At 41.5% G+C, this 20,075-nt stretch overlaps 2 protein-coding genes across 4 annotated transcripts; both read right to left on the minus strand.

The window, feature by feature from the left end:
- Positions 1 to 4,898: 4,898 nt before the first annotated feature.
- cpz (carboxypeptidase Z) lies at positions 4,899 to 16,066 on the minus strand. Of its 3 annotated transcripts, none has more exons than XM_080028730.1 (14): positions 15,966 to 16,066; positions 15,795 to 15,844; positions 15,230 to 15,262; positions 13,153 to 13,204; positions 12,678 to 13,000; positions 12,033 to 12,242; positions 11,203 to 11,399; positions 8,677 to 8,838; positions 8,407 to 8,565; positions 7,999 to 8,134; positions 7,772 to 7,911; positions 7,386 to 7,485; positions 6,385 to 6,530; positions 4,899 to 5,743 (listed from the first exon to the last, which is right to left on the minus strand). In XM_080028730.1, the coding sequence occupies exons 1-14, from the start codon at positions 16,028 to 16,030 to the stop codon at positions 5,540 to 5,542; spliced, it is 1,977 nt and encodes a 658-aa protein (XP_079884856.1). In that variant the 5' UTR covers positions 16,031 to 16,066; the 3' UTR covers positions 4,899 to 5,539. The 3 variants fall into 3 exon arrangements, with proteins under 3 accessions (XP_079884856.1, XP_079884855.1, XP_079884857.1); XM_080028729.1 differs by having other exon boundaries at positions 11,164 to 11,399; XM_080028731.1 differs by lacking the exons at positions 15,795 to 15,844; positions 15,966 to 16,066 and having other exon boundaries at positions 4,900 to 5,743; positions 11,164 to 11,399; positions 13,140 to 13,204; positions 15,230 to 15,259.
- A 1,377-nt stretch (positions 16,067 to 17,443) lies between these two features.
- On the minus strand, positions 17,444 to 19,706 carry LOC307252488 (G-protein coupled receptor 26-like; the record flags this gene model as incomplete). The annotated part of the gene is made up of 3 exons (XM_080030162.1): positions 17,444 to 17,687; positions 18,424 to 18,537; positions 19,012 to 19,706. The coding sequence occupies 3 exons, from the start codon at positions 19,704 to 19,706 to the stop codon at positions 17,444 to 17,446; spliced, it is 1,053 nt and encodes a 350-aa protein (XP_079886288.1).
- Positions 19,707 to 20,075: the final 369 nt, after the last annotated feature.

Raw genomic sequence — 20,075 nt, forward strand, 5'->3', positions numbered from 1 at the left:
CACGGGATCTCGGGCCGTGGACCAATAAGAAATGGGGGGGGGGGGGGGTGGGGTTATCATAGACTATTGCACGGTGGAAATTTCTGGTTACTAATGTGGGGGGGAAGCATCGGAAGCATGGACATATTTAGAAAATATGGGGATGTGGCTGTGCAGTTTATGACGTCATAAACCGCGAGAATTATGAACGGAGTATATTGGGGGGGAGGGGTGGGGGTTTCAGAGAGGGGGAGAGTGAGAAAAGGAGAGATTGTTTTTTTTTTTATATTTTGGCAGTCTCTAGGCACACCGTGGCCCCATGGATATGTTAGAACACATTTAAAAAGTGCATTTAGCATAATATGTGACCTTTAAGATGAGGTTTGATTGTTTTTATGGGAGACCAGTTGTGTAGACACAGACAGAATAACCCTACCCGATCGAACTGTGAATTCAAGAGAGACCATTCACCCAAATTACAGTATGTTATTGGAAGAACAATGTTATTCTGTTTACCAGAAAATTAGGAATAAAGGCTTTCACTTTACCTTCTGTTATACAACTATAATTTCAGAGTGACAACAAATGCTAACTGGACAGCAACATGAATAATAAAGCATATTTTAGTTTGTACTGCATGGACATGAAGTTGCTACTGTCTGTTTTACAACTGGTATTAACAATGTCATTACAGAGACCATACAAAACAAAACAATGCATTGTGATATGTGTGATAACATAGTAGGGTTGTGCCGACGGGCGATGGAATCATATATTGACAATTGATGGCACTATGGGCAGTAGATTATCTTTAGCCGATGCCATTGGGACTTTTTTTTATTGCTGATGCTGTTGGAGTGACTAAGTGAGCAGCGGAGAGAGAAAGAGAGAAATACAGGCAGACAGAGGGAGGCAGACAGAGCTTTATTTTATGATTCTGCTATTTGACTTAGAGTGATCATCTGACTTTAGACAGACTCCTGCTGCCTAAAGTCAATATAATATTAACAACAGATGTGTGTCAAGCAAGCCCATCAGCTTGACACAGAGCTACAATGAAAGTGAAACTTACCTGACCTTGCTGAGATGGAGCAGCCACACATTAATGAATAGATATTGTTACTTAACACAATGAATGTGTTGTGTGACTTGCTTCAGTAGGCTAAATACGTAAGATACTGTATATAGGCCTAATTACATAATAGAGATTTAGAAAAAGAAAGCAGTTGCACAAAAGGCAATACTAGCAAAGAGTGTGATACAAACAGAAAAGCTGTGTGCTAATAATCACTGTGGTTAGTGTCATACCTTGTTCAGAAGTCAATAAAGGTGAACCAGTAGTATTCAAGCAGATCCATAATGCATGTTCTGCATGTGTGAATCCAGACTTCGACTCCCTATAACAAAGAGTAACGAGGTTAAAGGAAGGTTTGTTGAGTTTTTATCAAGTGATTTAGCAGAAGATAAGGTGAGCCACTCTTAACTCTAAATACTTTCAGCATTCTTTCCCAAAGCATTAAGGTTAAAAAAGGCAAAGACCTCAATGTCTGGCACTCATTTTGTGGCTTAAATGGTTAACATTTCAATGTACAACTTCTATGGTTTACATCCTGCTTTGTGGGATATACGGAACATTAGGAACACCAACATGACTTTTATTAACACTAATGAAATTGGTGTGGCCCATGTTATTTATGTTGGATTCAATTGAGTCCCCCGATTAATGGTTTTAAAATGAGGATGATTCTCCACCTACTGCATACTGCATTAAGTTTAACACCATAATAAAATCTGGTGGGAGCATTAAGAATAACCTGCAAGGTCAAAAACTACTTCTGCCACCTTGTTAACAGCATGTAATATAATATATTAATAATTATATTATTATTAATAATAATAATAATAATAATAATAATAATAATAATAATAATAATAATAATAATAATAATAATAACAATAATAATAATAATAATTAATAATAATTAATAATAATAAAATTATAATAATACAGACTATACTTGGGCTCAGTACAGTGCAGCTAATTATGGGATAGGAGAATATTATGGATGTGAATCATGCTCCGGCTTAGTACACATTAGTTCAAACACAGGTCAGTGTGCTTTAGAAAGAGCTAGCAGATGGACTTTTGGTTAGGAGAGGTTGCACGCAATCCTGTGCCCCACAGCACAGATATTATTGATAAAGACTGCTGGTGCATTCTCTGCTCCAGCTGTGACAAGCGGGTAAGCTGGAGGAGGATACAGGTGGTGCACATGGATTATGGTGGGCAGCCCTAAATAAAAAGACACTACAGACAATAGTACAACCGTGGATTACCGATGTATGTATGTCATTATCAGCGTGCTATTTGCAGTCACGGTGCAAAATGCTATGCAAGGTCCCTTTAAATAATTGTGTCTATTTAAAATCTATAAAAAAGGGTGCCTATGTATTGTGTTATGCATATTCAGTCCGCCAGAATCTGCCTCTGGAAGTTAGTTTCGACAGTGATAATGTGAAAAGAGGCTGCTCAGTTAAAGGTGCTGTAAGGGGAATAGTTCTTTTAGCTAACTTCCTGTCAGTTACTGCAGTCCCCTCGCTCGTCCCTACGTCACCACATTAACGCACTGCGGTCTTCAGGCAGCAAGTTATCTAGCATCATCTTAGATCCATAAGTGTGATAAAACATGATAAAAACCATCAAAACATTGGGAAGGATTTTTACCTGCTCCGCCATTGTAGGCGCATAAACATTCGTCTGTCGCTCTGCGGGTGCACCGGCAGTGAGACGGGTGCCGGTTTTTAGCGTTCTTTCTTCTGACTTTCGGGATCCCCGAACAATTTAATTTGACGATTACATGCAGAGCGGGTGACTGAGAGATCGGAGGTATGAAACGCGCACACTATATAAGTGATCACTGTATGAATATAGAGCAATTTAATACGTATATTAACCTAAATATATAGCTCACTTAACCTTTAATCTCTTAAACCATTGCTAGGAATGGGGATTAAAATGTTCTCTTCACCTAAAATATGAAAAGAATCAGTATCTGTATCTAAAAATGCAGACGTGCATGCATGCAACACGGTAAGGGCAGAAAATATGATTTTGAGATTTGGATGAATAGATCTTGCTGAACATCCCTATTGAAAAAAGTTATTCTTATGTGGAATAGAGCTGTTTTGTTCGTGTGACAATTACAAATATAATGGCAAGAAGCATGGGGGATGTGTTTTTCATGTTTGATACACTTTGTAACTGTATCTGCAGTGTATACACAGGACAATTGAACAAACCATACATTTGTCACCTCAAAGATGCCTTTAAAAATGTTGGTTTGATTCTGCATACTATTATAGCTGCCTGTTCAGCCTAATCTCAAGGTAGATAATGATTTTTTCGTCAGTACATTTAACTAATGCCACCCTGCACTCAAACAGAAAACTAACCTCACCCAAAATATAAGGCCATCCAAAAACTAAGGGGAACAAAAGCATTAAAAGGTGTGGGGCCATATTTAATAACACTAGTCTTGTAACATTTGTGGAAAGTGATTTTGGTGAGAATTTGTTGAACATTCCCTCATTACCTTTCCTTACAGCATACACAGATGTGCCTATTAACACTAACAAAGGCAGTGTTCCATTTAGCTGTGCAAGCTACACAGCCCGGGCATACTGACTCGTTTTACTGGTACGCCTAAATAAGAATGAGGCCTGAGCTTAAACTAGTATGACAAACTCACAATTTATTCACCCATAAATGCTACTACTCGTTTGTAATAAACCTGAAAAATGAAATTGGAGATGTTTAAGAGGTGGAAAGCCGGCTAACCCTTCATTAAATAATTGACTGGCAAATTGGCAGCTCCAGACATAGTGAACAGAAAGTATAGTGTAGCCTACAGGAGGTCTGCAGGGGGCCCAGTGTCCTGCTGCTTTTCATGCTGGCCAGGTAGAATATTCAGGGACTGCTTTTACACACCCGAGTGACAGGTGAAAACATAGCCTACGTAGGAGGAAGAAAGATACTGACTGTTCTTAATAAAAATAGGCCTACTAAGGAGCCTACCTGAGACTTCAAGTTCTGATGGAAAGTAGTGTGTGAAGTTGTAGCCTCTGTCAAGCAGAGGCCTAGCATGTCGCGCGACGCTTTTTCTCACGAAAACTAAATTAAGTAGCCTAGCATAAGCTACAGTCAGCCTGCCTAAACCTTCTCGGTTGGTAAAGCTGGGTGAAATGTTCCGGCTAACTAGTAACATTAATTTTATTCCAAAAACGTTTGCCAGACTGCACAACAACTCCACGGACAACTCGAAGAAACCGGTGATATTACAACAGAGCAAACGCACCTGTGTGGCGCAAGGATAGGCTACAGCACGCGCCCGGTAATTAGCCTAGGCCTAATTTAAAAAGAAAGAATGTGCACATCCGCAAGATGACTTCGTAAGTGCAGTACCAAAAAACAGATACGCCCTTACGTACAGTATAATCTTCTTTTTTCAAGACTCCTGAGAAGTACTTTTCGCTAAAGAGGCCATACATGCTGAACAGACTGTACAATCTAGAAACCAAACCTATTCTTAATGGCGTGTGTCTGAATGTGCTTGAGAAACGTGCATGTATATTTATAAATGAATGAAGAATACAAACCCTCTTGTCCCATCCGTTACTAATTAAAAAACGAGTCACTACTGTTTGTCATTACCTGTTCTGTGGCGCCCTCTGGTGATCGAAAGCTACAACATCATCTGGAGATAGATTTTAAAGAAGGCCCTGTTGCTTTAGCCTACAACCTTCATTTCTAACCAAAGTTTTTTTTAAATTACTTAATAATTTTAATTAAATACAAAAACAAAAGAAGATATGCCACAAATATTAAATATTTATTTCTCAAGCTTGTGAAAACAAAGCAAGAATTTCTACATTTCACAATTGGCAGAATAATGCTGCTAATCCAAGCTTAATTAATGCTGCATTTTTTTATTGTAGAATTTAGGCTATGCCTTGTACAATGCATACAACGTGGTATAAACAGAAAGTGAAATCGCATGATGAAGTCCACCCTGCATGAAATTTCTACCCAACTCAATTATTACAGAATGTGCCCAAAAACTTTTATGCAGCTGCCATCACATGTGAAATTGTAAAATGTTTGCACCTAACATTCAAATACGTTAATGCCATTGTTTTTGACTGTGTACATCTCTGAAAAGGTGGACGATTGAGGCATCCGTAAACTCATTTACTTCCTGTAGGATTCACTTTTCTTTTTCACTTAAAAGACATGGAATGCAGCTACAAAGCAATATTGGCCAAAACCTCTGCTTACGGGCTGGATTTAAATTTGTGGCCTGGTAGGGGTTAAAAAAAAGGTGTTTTTACATCCTTCCAGGGAGCACTGAAACCTAATTAGGTAGGCTACTGCTGATTTCAGTGCCTCGGCTCCTGCTACGTAGACGCTTCTGAGAGCAGCAATGGCGACTGAATGTGGGTACAGTCCATCACCGGTCTCTCAGTGGTATGCATGGGGGTCTTTGTTTGTCCTGTATCACTTCTAGACATTTCTCAGCAGCCATTGTGGAGGAGAGAAGCCGGACTGGGAGAAGTAGGTCCACCACCATGGTTTCTCTTGTCGCTCTACCCCTCCCTCGCGCACGTCTGGTTCTCCGTAGCGCTCAAACTGGTTGTAGGGGTCAAATCGATCCCACGTGTCCACTGTGGGGAAGAGGTGGTCGTCGAAATCGGGCTCAACCACTTCCTGGATGCAGGACAAAGGGAAATGGTGATGATGGAGAGCTGGTATAAGGAATGATCATCTCTACAAGAAGCTCTGTCTTTGAACAATGTGCCTTTTCATTGAAGACCATTAAAGGTGGAGTCAGCGATTCTGGAGAAAGCTTGTTTTCTCAAAATCAGTGAATCCTCCTTGCGATCCGCTACCTGTCCATACTGTGTGTGCGCTGAAAAAAAATCTTGTGTAAATAGTACACAGCGTAGGCTAAGTTAAGTGGTATGTAAACATAGGGCATGTAAAGAAAGGGGGCCCACCGTTGCTAGAAACATGCCCATTACAGAGCTTAGGCTGTGTCGCAACACTGGGTTTTTTCTCAGCAGACACACAGTACGGAGATGTAGCGTACTGTATTGTGAGGAGACATTCACTGATTTTGACAAATAATTATTTTGACAACAAGCATTCTCCAGAATCGCCAACTTCACCCTGTAGATGGACATAGGCTAATAGCTATTTGTGCTACAATACATCTCTTCTCCTTGTATTAGATCAGGATTTCTTTAAACACAAATGTAAAACTTTTCCATGGTTATAGAGTAACACAGTAAAAAAAGATGAGAATAGCCTTGCACAGGATGACAAGATAATACGGACAAAGATCCAACCTTCTCCAAGACAAAGTCGACCAGTCCAGCCTTGGTCATGTGGTGAGGCAGGTGAACCCTCTTAGTGACCCTGGAGAAACCCTTGGCTGTGGCCGTGATAATGTGAGTCCCGGGGTTGAGCAGCCGCCAGTAGTCTCCGTCTTCAGCTGTAAAAAAAAAAGTGAAATAGAGGCAAGAGTAGAAAGAGAACGAGGAAATACATAGGGTTAGGTTTCGTGGGATGATCTAAAGGAAAGAAGATAGGTAGTGAAAGATGAGCTTAGTAAAAGGAATAAGTGTGATAGACAAAGAGGGGAAATGCACATTTACATAGGTCTAGCCACAGCAGGCTTTGACCTAAATGCAAATGTTAGCATGCTAAGTTAAGCTGATACAATGTTTACCATGTACAACATCTTACTTTAGTGTGTTAGCAACTGCAACTGCAATAACTAAACACAAAGTACAGCCGAGGCCTGATGAGAAGGTCATGAGTTTTGCAGATATTTGGACATGTGAGTATTTGGCATGATGAATTTTTTATCCGATGATGGCGCTAGTGGGAAAATAAAAGAATCACTAAAGTTGTTCCAATTCATCCTGGGGAGGACAATAATATCAGTAGACTAAATGTCATGACAGTCCAGCTGCTGAGACATTTCAATCAAAACCACAAATTTCAAACTCATGGTAAGAATTCAAGGGATTGCCAAAGTCTTTTATAGTCATCATCTGGGGAACTTGAATATCTGTTCATAATGAATGTTTTCATGGCGATCTATCCTAAACGTGTTCATATATTTCATGACTGTTGCAGTGAAGGACCAGCTGATCCAACTTTGCCATTCTGAGAGCCACGCTGTTTTCATAGCCAGAAATGTTTAGAATCCATGATTTAACCTTGAAAAAATATGGCTCACGCTTACATCATGACGCCGACTTTCTGAAGGATAAACAGCTACAAAATGAACACAGAAGTTTCAACCATTGAACAATGTGTAACCATGTGAGATTGTGTTTACCTGTGGTGACATCTTTCCTAATGCCCCTGACAGAGATAGTTGCACCTTTTATCCCATTTCCATCAACGTCCTTTACTATTCCCTTTATCCCGCGATGGACCTGTTGAGCGACAGGAAGCACAATGAAAATCCATATCATTTACATACTTTACTGACTTTTACGTCTGTTCTGGCTCAAGTGCTTATGTCACCTACATGCATGTATAGTCCCTATGCTTATGGGGACACACATATTATATGTTGTTAACTATTTCTGTCCTTTCTTGTCTGTGTGTTCTAACCAGCAAATTTGACTTGGCAAGTGGCAATTATTTAAAATGATCATTCTCAATTATTCATCCTTCCACTATCACTTTCTCAAGTTAACAAGCCTTTCTAACACGTACAGACTCCAGGAAACTGAGCAGAGCTTCCTTATTCCTTTTCCATTCCGGGTAAAGATCAGCCACTGAGGGGAACTTGTCACAGCCGAGCTCCACAGTGATCTCCAGACAATTGGTGTGCAAGTAGTTGAAGTCCGACATACCTGCAAGCAAGATATGTGCAATGTGAGAGGGATCCAATACAATGCATGAATGGTTCTCTCTGTGATTCAAAATATGTTGTGTCTCACCACCAGCAAAGCTGTACCACGTTGCCCCATTGATGATGCCCCTGGTTCGGTAAAAGGAGGCTCCACACCTCTCAGTGTCATTGTTTGCCATGGTTGCATGGGCGTCTGCGTAGGTACGAGCCAGCTGCTTCAAGGCCTGAGTGTTGGGAGATGATCATGGTAAGTGTATACGGTTCAACATGTGCTGTAGACAATGGTTTGATGGAAAACCAATAACATTTGCAATAAATAAACTAAGTGACGATACTGCATTACAAGTTAACAACTTAAAAATATTATTTAAAGATGAAGAAAAAAAGATAAGCGTCGGCTGACGGGGAATATGCCAATCCAGCAGCACTGTCAACCCCAACCTTTTTATGCACCTTCGATGAGACATCCATCTATCCTCCCTCCCTCCCTCCCTACCTGCTCATCTGGAGTGGGTGAGAACATGCGCTCCTCATGCGGATGTCTAGAGAAGTCAAAGGGATAGGACACCACCAGCTCCCCTCCATGGAGACTGGCAGACTGGACGAATGGCAACGAGCGGATCCACTTCATCACTGCGTAGGTCTCTGGTGCCACCTACAGGCCAAAGGCAAGATTGGATTGATATGGTATTCAGGCTTAAACACAGCATCTTACCATGACACTTTTCCATAGATCTGATTATAATAGAAAAGCTATCCCCTTTACCTTCGTAAACCAGTAGGAGTCGGGGATGGGGATGTGGTCAATGCGGTAGTGCCTGCTGCGGCGGTTCCGGTAGAACATGGAGGTGAGGTCCGGGAAATTACGGTTGAGGTCAATATTCTGAGCGTTAGTCCGTCCATTGGTCCAACCATTCAACAAGTGGCCCTGAAACATTTAGGTTCAAACAGCAGAGAGCATTAAAGAGTGTTAAAAAATGTTACATTAAATATTCTGGACTGATAAAAAGAGATGTTAAAGATGATGTTTAGACAATAGCAGGAGCAGTGATTATGTCAGGAAAATATAGAGCAAATGATATGGACATTAGAGTAATTATAAGAAAGTACATATTAGACTATCTTTGTTAATTCTGTTGTTAACATGTAGACAAGACCACATATCCGTCATGAGAAAAGGTAGCAAATCAAATGACCAGGAAACCATTAGTCATTTACCTTAGAGGTGAGCAGAAAATAAATTGCACCTATAATTTATCCATCCAAACAATCATAAAGGGATATTTTTTTTGAATGATGTAAATTAGTATGCATATCATTTAATATAAACGCATATGTTGCCATATACATGACAAATATGGTAAAAATGTTGAGGTTTCAATTTAATATTAAACACACTAAGTACAATTGGAAAAAATACAGTGCATGCAATATACAGTATACTGTATGTAGATTAGAAAGAGAAAAAAAATGCATACATTTGAAATGTGATCTTATAAGTAAAAGGCTCAATATGATGCACACATTCATTAATGTTTGTCTGCCATGTATGTGTTGTGAATAGCCAACACCGGTGCATAAATGTCAAATGGTAAAATTGTAATCTGTAATCGTAACATTCAAATTAGTGCATGCCGTTGCTTATGCCCGTAAACATCTTAACACATGCATACAGTGTGTTATAGAATGCCTACCACAAGTCTTATAGGCTTCATACATTTTGGATTGCACATCACATGCATGGTTATAAATGATCTTCATAGTGTGAGTATACAGTATATGCATGCAGAGCTTGTCGGAGGCACAGCGACATAGCCAGAGACATAAGTTATTAAAAACACAACACACAGTATTGTTACACAGAGCATTAGAAGGCTCAAGAGACGCCATTGTAGAAGTCCCACTCTGTCTGCAGAAAATTGCTCTCAGTCGTATACACATCCTGCTACATAATAATGTAGAGTAGAATCAACATAGCAGAGGGACATCTACAATTGCTAAACTAACTCATGAAGTGATGATTAGTAAATGGATTAGTAGAATACGCTTGTTAGTAGAAAATAGAGTAGAAGGCTTGAGTACTCTAATTACATGATATAACCCTATAGATCTACCAGCAGATTCCAAAAATATAATATATAAATATAACCCTAGACATTACTGCTTGTCCTCTTGAGTAGATTATGTTCTTTAAAGGTGGAGACAGCGATTCTGGAGAAGGCTTGTTGAAAAAATCACCTTTTTAATTTTAAACACTAAAAAGACCAAAGCAATGTCCATAGATTTTAGAAAGTCACAACAATCCACTGACACTTTTATCAATGGGGAGACTATTCAGGTTGTTACAAACTACAAATACCTTGGCATTGTACTGGACAACAAGCTTAAATGGGACTCATGGACTGATCTTTTGCACACTAAGACACAGCAAAGGATGTACTTTCTAAAGAAAATGCTTGTTTTTAATGTCAATAACAAAATGCTCCAAATGTTTTATACTGCATTCATTGAAAGTGTTTTAACCTTCTGTATTGTCTGCTGGTTTGGAAATGCCACCGAGTCACAGAAAAAGACAATCAGAAACCACAAGCCATAAAAGCCTTAAATCAGTCAAAATAAGCTATGTCCAGCTGGCCTGGTCATGTCCAAAGGTGTATAGTGCATTGTAGTGTGTAATGTATGTTCTTCATGTTATGTCTGTCAGTGTCTGATGTATGGACTATCTGTTTGTGTCATTTGTCTGATGTTATGTCATGAAGTGTGACTGTGCCGCAAACCCAACTGCCCCACGGGGACAATAAAGTTTTCTACTACTTTTGTCAAAATAGACAAAAAGTGATCTGGACAACAAGCATTCTCCAGCATTGCTGACTCCACCTTTAATACTAAAAAAAAAATATTAAATTACCCTCGAATAGACTAAGTAAATTAAGTGTGATCTTAGAGCAGAGCAAAGGCTTTTTCTTTATCCTACAGCATTCAATGGACAGCCTGTGTGTTGTCCACAGTTAACACAGTCCACCACACAGTTAACTTACAACATTGTCATCGCGTTGCTCCATGGTGACCCATTTCACAACCCACAAACAACATTGTAAAAAAAATAAAAAATAAACTTTGCAATGCTCAATACTCCCCCTCAGCAGAGTACCTCATTCCTCCACCTCCACACAACAGACCGGGGACACAGACAGTGGGGTTGAGAACGGATACTAGGCGCTTTGTCTTTTTCCTATATGTTAACCATATTTACTTCCTGGTTGCTGAGCTCCGGGTCATTGTTATCCTCTACCTCTGAGGCGGCCAACTCATAGCCGTCTGGATTCATGGAGGCCAGGATGTGGACGCGGGTGGTGTTGACGATGGCCTGAATCCGTTGGTTCCCCAGGTTGTACTCTGAACACAGGTACTGGGCCAGGTAGATGAGCAGCTGGCGGCCCAGCACCTCATTGCCGTGCATGTTCCCCACTAGCTTGATCTCTGGCTCCACTAACAGTTTTACAGACACAAGCAAACATGGTTAACGCGGCATTAGTATTTTTATTTTTATTTTTTCCATGTGGGCATTTTTTTGTAGCAGAACAAGCTGTTAACAAATTCTACTCATTTTATCTCCTAGGAAAAGTTGTTGCCCTATTCACACATCTAGCAGACATGTAGCAACGTTAACCTGCATTTGGAGTTGTGTTTGTGTCCCCCAGATGAATATTAATTTTATTTATTTATTTATTGTTCTTTGTTTCTGTATATACTCCAGAGGGAAATATCTGGCGAAAAGTTGCTGCCAGTAGTAACAATACATTATAAAGGCCCTATGCCAGATCTCCAGAAACATGCATCAGGAAAACTAATGAATGTTAATGTTGCTCGGTCAGTATCTCCTGGATGTAAAAATATTTGAACATTAGAAGCTGGTATCTCAATGTTGTGTTTATAGCTATAGCTTACACTGCCTTCAAGTGGCCAAAAATCAGTTAATGCAGTTTTTTAAGCTCTTCTTTACTAAATCTAGGTTAGCAGATCATGAAGAAGAGATAAGTGGACATTGTATTACACTGGACTTACTTTACAATAAGGAAGAGGTTATCACAATACCACACAGGTGTTTTCCCTTATACTCACAAAGATCGTGCTGTCCTGGGTTTTTGCTGAACTCGATGGCCAGTAGATCCCTGCCTTCTGAGCTGCGTCCGATGCTGTAGACGTGGGAGATGTGGGAGCACTTGGCTGCCGTTCTCTTCAGCAAGCTGTACATCTGGGCGTTGGAGTAGTAGGTGAACTGGATGATGGTGCTGGGTTCTTCAGGTGTGGCCCTCTCCAGCTCCTGCCTGGCTGGAGGCGGGATACCCAGATTTATGGAACGAGAAAGATAATAAGTCGGTTTCATGGAGCAGTAGGTATGCATTGGTTTAGAGGTGGAGTCAAAATCAGTGAATATCTCCTCACCTGATACCTGATGTTACTTTGTGTGTGTGTGTGCTCCAGTGCTAATATATACAGCCTAGGCTCTGTAAACTGGTACATAAACAAAGGGTATGTAAACAATCGGGGCCCACCGTAGCTATAACACGTCCGTTTACAGAGCCTAGCCTGTTTATTAACACTGGATTTTTGTTTCAGCTCACAAACAGCTGCGGACAGGTAGCGGATCGTGAGGAGATATTCACTGATTTTTAAACAAAAAAGTGATTTTGATGGACAAGCCTTCTCCAGAAACTGCCGACTCCACTTTTTAAAAACAGTACACCACAACAGTGTGACCGTTACCTCTCAGCGCCGCCAGCGGGTCATAGCAGCCCTCGCGGTCGCTGGCGAAGAAGCGGTCACAATCCAGGAAGTAGGGCCAGGCCATTTCGATGGATTCAAAGGCGTGGCTGCAGTCCTTCCTCAGGGCCTCGCATGTGCTGCGGCAGGGTTTGATCATCTTGTCGTCCCGGCACGGCGAGGCGATCACAGAACAGCCTACCAGACGAATCTCGGGGGAGCACTCCCCGTTTAGCAAGCCATGGATGACACTCAGGAGGAGGTACTCGGCCCCGGACTCTGCCTCCATGTGGCTCCGGTGGCCAAGGATGTTGGGGTACATGGTCCTGGAACGGCAGCATTTTCTTTTTTACAGAAGTTGTTAAACATATCAGCTAAGAAGAGCTAAGTTTGAAATGTGTGTCCGGTACAAGTATTTCACTGGCCTGGCACTGATTGCCTCAGCCACATTAGTAGGCTACCAACCTCTACGACCCACCTAGAGTAGTCCATGTCATTGCAGTAGCCCAGGTTCAGCTCGGTGCAGGTAGCTGTGGGAGAGACAAGGCAGAGACAGCTGAGAACTTTTTTTCAAATTGAAACTTTTTCTTAACTCATATTTTGTAGGGGGCGCCCTTAGCTCAGTTGGTAGGGAGTCCCCCCATGGGCCTCGGCCAGCAGCGGACCCGGGTTCGATTCCAGCCCGCGGTAGTTCTCTGCATGTCACTCTCCTCTCTGCCCCATTTCAACTCTGTCTCTACACTATCAATAAAGCATACAATCTTTAAAAACATCTTTAAAAAATATATATATTATATTTTGTACATCTTGTGCAAGTTTACTGCTTGATCTAGAACTGGTTTTGATTTTCTCAATCTTGATCCTGAACTTGATCTAGGTTCATCGGACTCATATTCATCTTGTATTTTTATGGGCTGTGCTGAAAGATCTGACATCTTTTAGATGGGCATAAGTCATTTTAGAAAAACAGAAGAATGAAGAAGAAATAAGTCTATCCATCTATCTATCTATCTATCTATCTATCTATCTATCTATCTATCTATCTATCTATCTGTCTATCTGTCTGTCTGTCTGTCTGTCTGTCTGTCTGTCTGTCTGTCTGTCTGTCTGTCTGTCTGTCTGTCTGTCTGTCTGTCTGTCTGTCTGTCTGTCTGTCTGTCTGTCTATCTATCTATCTATCTATCTATCTATCTATCTATCTATCTATCTATCTATCTATCTATCTATGATGACACCTGGCTGGTACAACACCTGGTGTTAACAGCACCAGTGTGTTTTTTTAAAAAATGTTATGAGGAGAGGAGGCCTGTTGCATCTTGCAGTGGCTCTTGGTATTTCTAGCTTGCATATCCAGCCCTGAAGGTCATGTCTCAGATCACTGCCTGTACCTGTCATGTCACATCCTTTTCGTATGGGCCTATCTTACTGTTTTTCTCAGTCGCTTTGGTGCTTTTCTCACATCACTATTAACATTTGCACAGCAGTTAGTGCATTTCTCAAAACAATTAGTGCAAACTGCAAAACCTAGTGGATAACCTGCAAAAGTACGTCACTTGCTCAAAATGGATAGTCTATTCCTCAAAAGCAAGTATTCATGTCAATGAAACTGCCAGTGTCATCAAAATGAGAAGTCTTGACACATCGTTTATGAACAAGATAGTCAAATGGCTTTGTCATGTTTTCATTATGACAGTTTATTCTCTCAGTGTTTTCCAATGCAAAAAAAAGGTCAGAACTCGGTGACACTACCTGAAAATGCTCAAGACAGCACTATACACTACTTGTACAGCCATTTGAAAACTACAGTAAAGTTACACATTGCTGTGGTTAGGGGAGTAAGTGAGTACAAGACACTGAATACGTATGTTTCACATTTTTACTGTATATGCTCTTTGCAATTCTACAGCATTGTGCAAAAGAAAAATACACTTCAGTCACTTATTTAGAACAAACATAAAAAAACACCCTTTTGGTAGAGCTGTGCACAAATGTGAACAATATAACAGGACATATTGTAACTGAGCATATATAGGTAAATCATTCTGGCACATCCAGACGTTCCTGTCTGTCTGGCCACATATTTTCATCTAAATCACAACGGATATTATCCCTTGCAATGCAGCGAGAAAAGTATATGATAAAGAAAAGGTATACAATTTGCTTGACAGAATTTGATAACTAGTTCAACAATTTTGTATGTAATGACTCAAGCAATGAAATGAAGACTATTAGTTGTATTGGCAAAGACTATTCAGCATCCATAAGTATAGTTCATTTTGACTGACATGACATAAGCAAATGACAATGTTATAAAACAGCAGAGAAATGTATGAAAGCAACTGATACATGTCCAAAAGCATTTGCAATTTGTTCAGAGGAAGGAGAAATTGCTACTATGATGTGCTCAAATGACTAAATGTTGTACTAATAGTTATGAGAATTTTCGTTCTGATATGAGAAAAGCACCAAAGCAACTGAGAAAAACTGTAACTGTCCTATATATAATTTACTGTAAGGTTCTAAAGTGCACAATGTGAAATGAAATAGCCACCTACGTTTTTCTTCGAACACGTTGTTGCTGCATCTTCCTGCAAGAAAAGGCAAGTCGAACAACAGACGTTATGAACAGATGAGCGAGTCTCAAATAAAACGCTAGGAGGCGACATCTTCCAAATGAAGGGGACAAGCCACAGCACGGGATTCGCGTTATGACTGTTTATAAAAAGGCTAAGTGGTTCAAAAGCTGCAGGTGAGAATTTGTCTACGGAAGTCAACATGAAAGTATTTCATACGCAATAAAGCTTTTCAAGATTGAGGGTAATTATACTTCAAGAAAAAAAACAGCATTAGGCTACACAACAGCATTTAAATTAAAGTTAGTTTAAATTAGGGTGCGTGTTTAACGGTCAAAGTTCTGCACCTCATCTCTATCAGTTGTAGGCTATTGACAATGTGCGTCGAAGAGTTCAGTATAAGTCACAAATATTCCAAATTGCTCATTCAAACGAGTTAAAGTTGCGTCTTCCAACGCGTCAGCCCCCACACTTTGTAGCTTTGCTTTCCTACAGTAGCCTACGCATATTTCTATGAATCATTAGTTTAAAGTTGAAGTGACCTTACCCAGAAGCTCGTCTCCTGGATGACATGTCTGCTGCGGGGCGCACCAACAACTTTTCGCCAAGGAGAGAAACAGCAGCAAAAGTCCTAAATGCATGTTGTTGGGGTGCAGTAAGCTGCGCCGTGTGATGTGGCAGTGTGTGTGTGTTTGAAGCTGCAAACTTCTCCGCTCACCAGACAGGAGGATAATTACCACCCGCGCAGCACGGCAACCTCCTTCTTTTGTCTGCACCGAGCATCCCTGACCCGAAAAAATAAAAAAACGTGAGGCGCGCCAGGATTATGGCTCACTGCTGTGAGCTACGAGCGAGCGACGATCATATTTCACTGTGTGTGTGTGTGTGTGTGTGTGTGTGTGTGTGTGTGTGTGTGTGAGTGTGTGCGCGCGTGCATGTGTGTGTGTGGGAGCACGATAAGGAGGTAACGTGGCTTGTGGGGGTGGGAGTGAAGGAAGCTTTGGGTTTGTTTGACATAATAGGGCTCCTAAGCCTGATCATCATGCATTTCAATGCAATACTATTTATCTACATCATCAGCTTGCGAAACTTAGTCAACCTTGATGGCCTTGCTCTTTTATTTTTGTAATGATCTATTAATAAGACTATTACAGGGATGTATAATGTGAATGTAGAATTGGTTCACAACATATAGAGTCATAATAAATATGAAGGGTAACCACCAGGTCACTAAAGGTGGAGTCAGTGATTCAAGGAGAATACTTGTTGTCAAGATCACTTTTTGTCAAAATCAGTTAAGATCTCCTCTTAATCCGCTACCTGTCTGTACTGTGTGTGTGCTGAAAAGTATGGTGTTAATATACAGCCTATGCTCTGTAAATGGATATGTAAGCAAAGGGTATGTAAACAAAGGGGGCCCACCAAGCAACATGCCCATTTACAGGACCTATGCCGTGCATTAACACTGGATTTTTTTCTACACACACACACACACACACACACACACACACACACACACACACACACACACACACACACACACAGTATGGACAGATCGTGAGAAGATATTCACAGAATCGGGGTAAGAAATAAAATATCCCATAGTCTGTCTGTGGCAGTGGACTTTATTATTTAATCTGTGCTTTTGCTGTGATTTTACATCTTTAAATAATTGTACAGTCTTTGTGTTCAAAATGACTTCCATTTACACACATTTATCAGCTTCAAAACAGTCTTCAGAATGAACATTTCTCCCGTTTTTCCACTGAAACATTAAGACCACTTCCCAAAAACAAATTCAAAGTTACTTCAAACATACATTTACATTAATGATAGTAATAAACACAGTGTCATGGGCGTCATGTGGTGTATCCTTGGCAATTACTCAGCAGGAAAACTGACCCGCCCTATGGAAACAGCAGTCTGTAGAGTCTATGAAGGCCTTTGGCACACTTCAGGCTCCAGTGTAGTCTCATCCATCGTTAAAATACTTCTCCATTCTCCTAGCTGGACGACACTCTGGCTTAAATAGACCCGCGGTCCGCCCCTGGGCTAAAGTGCCCTTGAGCAAGACACTGACTCCCTTTGCATCTTCAAGGCTGCAGAGCTCTTCAGAGAACCTGACCTCTGGCCCTCCCACAGAAGGGATTCAGGTGCTGAATATTAATAACCATTTGAATGATTTGCACATGGAGCTCAGGTAATTCTGACAATGCCGTTGTCATCTGTGGTGTCTAGCGTGCTGCTGGTGCTGTGGACAGACAGAGAGTAATGGTCTTTCTTCAGGAAGCGGCTGATGATGCTGACCAGGACCTTCCTGTACTCCTGCCTCAGCAGACAGTAGACAAAGGGGTCGCTGGAGGTCTTGGCGTAGGACAGACATTTGACAGAGATTCCCCAGTACCGGGGAACGTGCACACAGGGCAACAACTCCACCAACCTGCAGGACAGATGCAAGCAGAAGACCGTCAATTCAGTTGGTCCTGACATAGTGAATATGGAAGCACATTTCTGTCCAACACACATTAACAATAACAAAAAAAACACTACATTCATATTTTAAAATGATTCGTTTATTTATGAGATAATAGGCCATAATAAGGAGTTAGTATTTAATCGTATGTAATCAGTTGTATTCTCTTTATTATGGGAAAACACTTGGAAAGAGACTTACTAGTAGTTGGCCTAAATGGGCTTCCATAGACATAGTTTGTGCATTAGCAATCTTTAATCCCGAAATATATATTTTAATTCAGCCTTTTACATTTTAGCTGATAACTTAAAAAAAAATGTATGTGCTAAGTGCCAATTGTCTATCAATTCAATGAATTGCAATTAATTAATCCGAATAACTGCAACTTCAACACTTGCTGCACTCTTTTGTATTGGGACATACGAAAATATTAGGAGTACTTTGCAATATTACAACATCTCAAATCTTAGAGACTTGAGCTTGAGGTCAAATTTCAAGGCTCTTGTAGTTAAATTATTTATTGGGTTTTTTTCACTCATTGTTGTATCATTGACTCGTCATCAGACACACCACAAGAGTGATGCGGTGAGACGTTTTTTAGGGCCGTTACGGTAAAAGCATCTAGAGCCGGATGAGTGTTGTGGGAAGTTATACAAGCCCTTATGATGAGAGAGAGACAGTTAGCTCCTGAGCAGTGTGTTACCTTGTTATGACATAGGGGGAGAAGCACAGGATGAAGGAGCCGATGAAGATGCCTATTTTCTTGGTGGCGCGCCGCCCCCTCTTTTTCTGCTCAGCTAGACACCTTTCCTTCACACTGACAAACAGACAGAAAAGAAAAATATTTACTCACGTGTGTTGACATGGCAGATGATATATTTATCCTTGATATAATTAGCTTTACAGAACAGGGTGTGCAGCCCTGAGTATTTTAAAGCTAAAGTGCGTAACTTCGGTCACCCCCATGAGGAATTCTGCGTATTTACAACAACAGGTCCAGGTTTTTTTCTTAGAAGTAGAATCAGCAACAAAAACATTTCTCAGGCACTTCTTCAGATTTTTCTGAGCTCCTGCGCCAGTGTCTGGGGGGCGACACCAGTTTGTAAACGATGACATACTGAGAAATACAGAGAGAGTTTTGTGGATCTGATAGGCCGCCTAACTCATTTGGCAATGGTTTGAATGTAACTGCCATTGAAAGAGTTACGCACTATAGCTTTAAGCTCCCCATTGAAACAAGTCAAACTGTAGAGGGCTCAACAACAGCATCGAGTTGTAGGCTATCTCTTACCTGGGGTGCATATCAACAAACAGAAGCAGGGCCTGCATTGTGATCACGTCAATCCTCTTGCAGTGAGACCGGGCCACTCTCAGAACTTTCAGGTAGGCGAAGCACAGCACGAGGAGGCAGAGCGCAAAGCTGCCGCAGTGGAACAGCGCCGTGAACGTCGCATAGGCGGCGAGCCGCTTCCCCCCCACCCCCACCCCAAGCCCCGTCTCCCCGTCCAGCTGAACGGTGCACGAGGCGTAAGTGTGGCTGTAACCTCCCCAGTCCATCAGCAGCTGTGTCAGGGCGAAGGTGAGCGCGTGCATCCAGGAGTACGCTACGATAATGAAGGCGTCCCGGTGGCGCATCTTGCTGGAGTAACTCAGGGGGAACACCACCGCTATCCACCTGTCCATGCTCAGCGCGGCCATGCTCAACATGGCATTAGTGGTGAGAAAAGTCTCGGCGAAACTCACGCCTTGACAGAACGGGTCCCCGAAGGGCTGTGCGCCTTTGGCCACTCCGAGGAACGTTGCGGGCATGTTGATGATGGTGAGGAGGATGTTGGAGAAGGAGAGGTTCAGGGTGAAGACGCCCGACACGTGGGATCTCAAGTCGGCGCTCTGGGTGAAACATAGCAGCACTGACAAGTTAGTCAACAGCGAGACGACAGCTATCACCACAATGGACATTTCCAGTAGGAACTCCGGTATGCTCATCTCTCAGAAGTTAACAGCAGCACACTGCTCCTGCCCCCCACCAGCTGTGATCGATGGTCATTTTCCCGGCACACATGCCAGAAAAAGAGACACTTGCGAGCTCGAGAGACGCGCGGAGAGAGCTGTCCAGTGCTGAAATGCCCCAAAACAAGCCTTTCCTATCAGTGGCAATTTAACCCCATTAGATGTTGCTTAACTCATCCAGTGATTAAATTAGTGTTGTTTTATTTCTCCAGTAGTAACCCCCCTTGTCGGTTAGTCCAAAGTGAAAAGCTGTGTAAATGAGGACTTCAGATTGCCAAGTGTGCTGTGTTTACTCTCGAACATGCGCACTCTCTTGCGCCGCCTCTCTCGCTGGGGATGCCGAGC

The sequence above is a fragment of the Ammodytes marinus genome (assembly GCF_949987685.1).
Source record: "Ammodytes marinus genome assembly, chromosome: 6".
Taxonomy (NCBI): domain Eukaryota; kingdom Metazoa; phylum Chordata; class Actinopteri; order Uranoscopiformes; family Ammodytidae; genus Ammodytes; species Ammodytes marinus.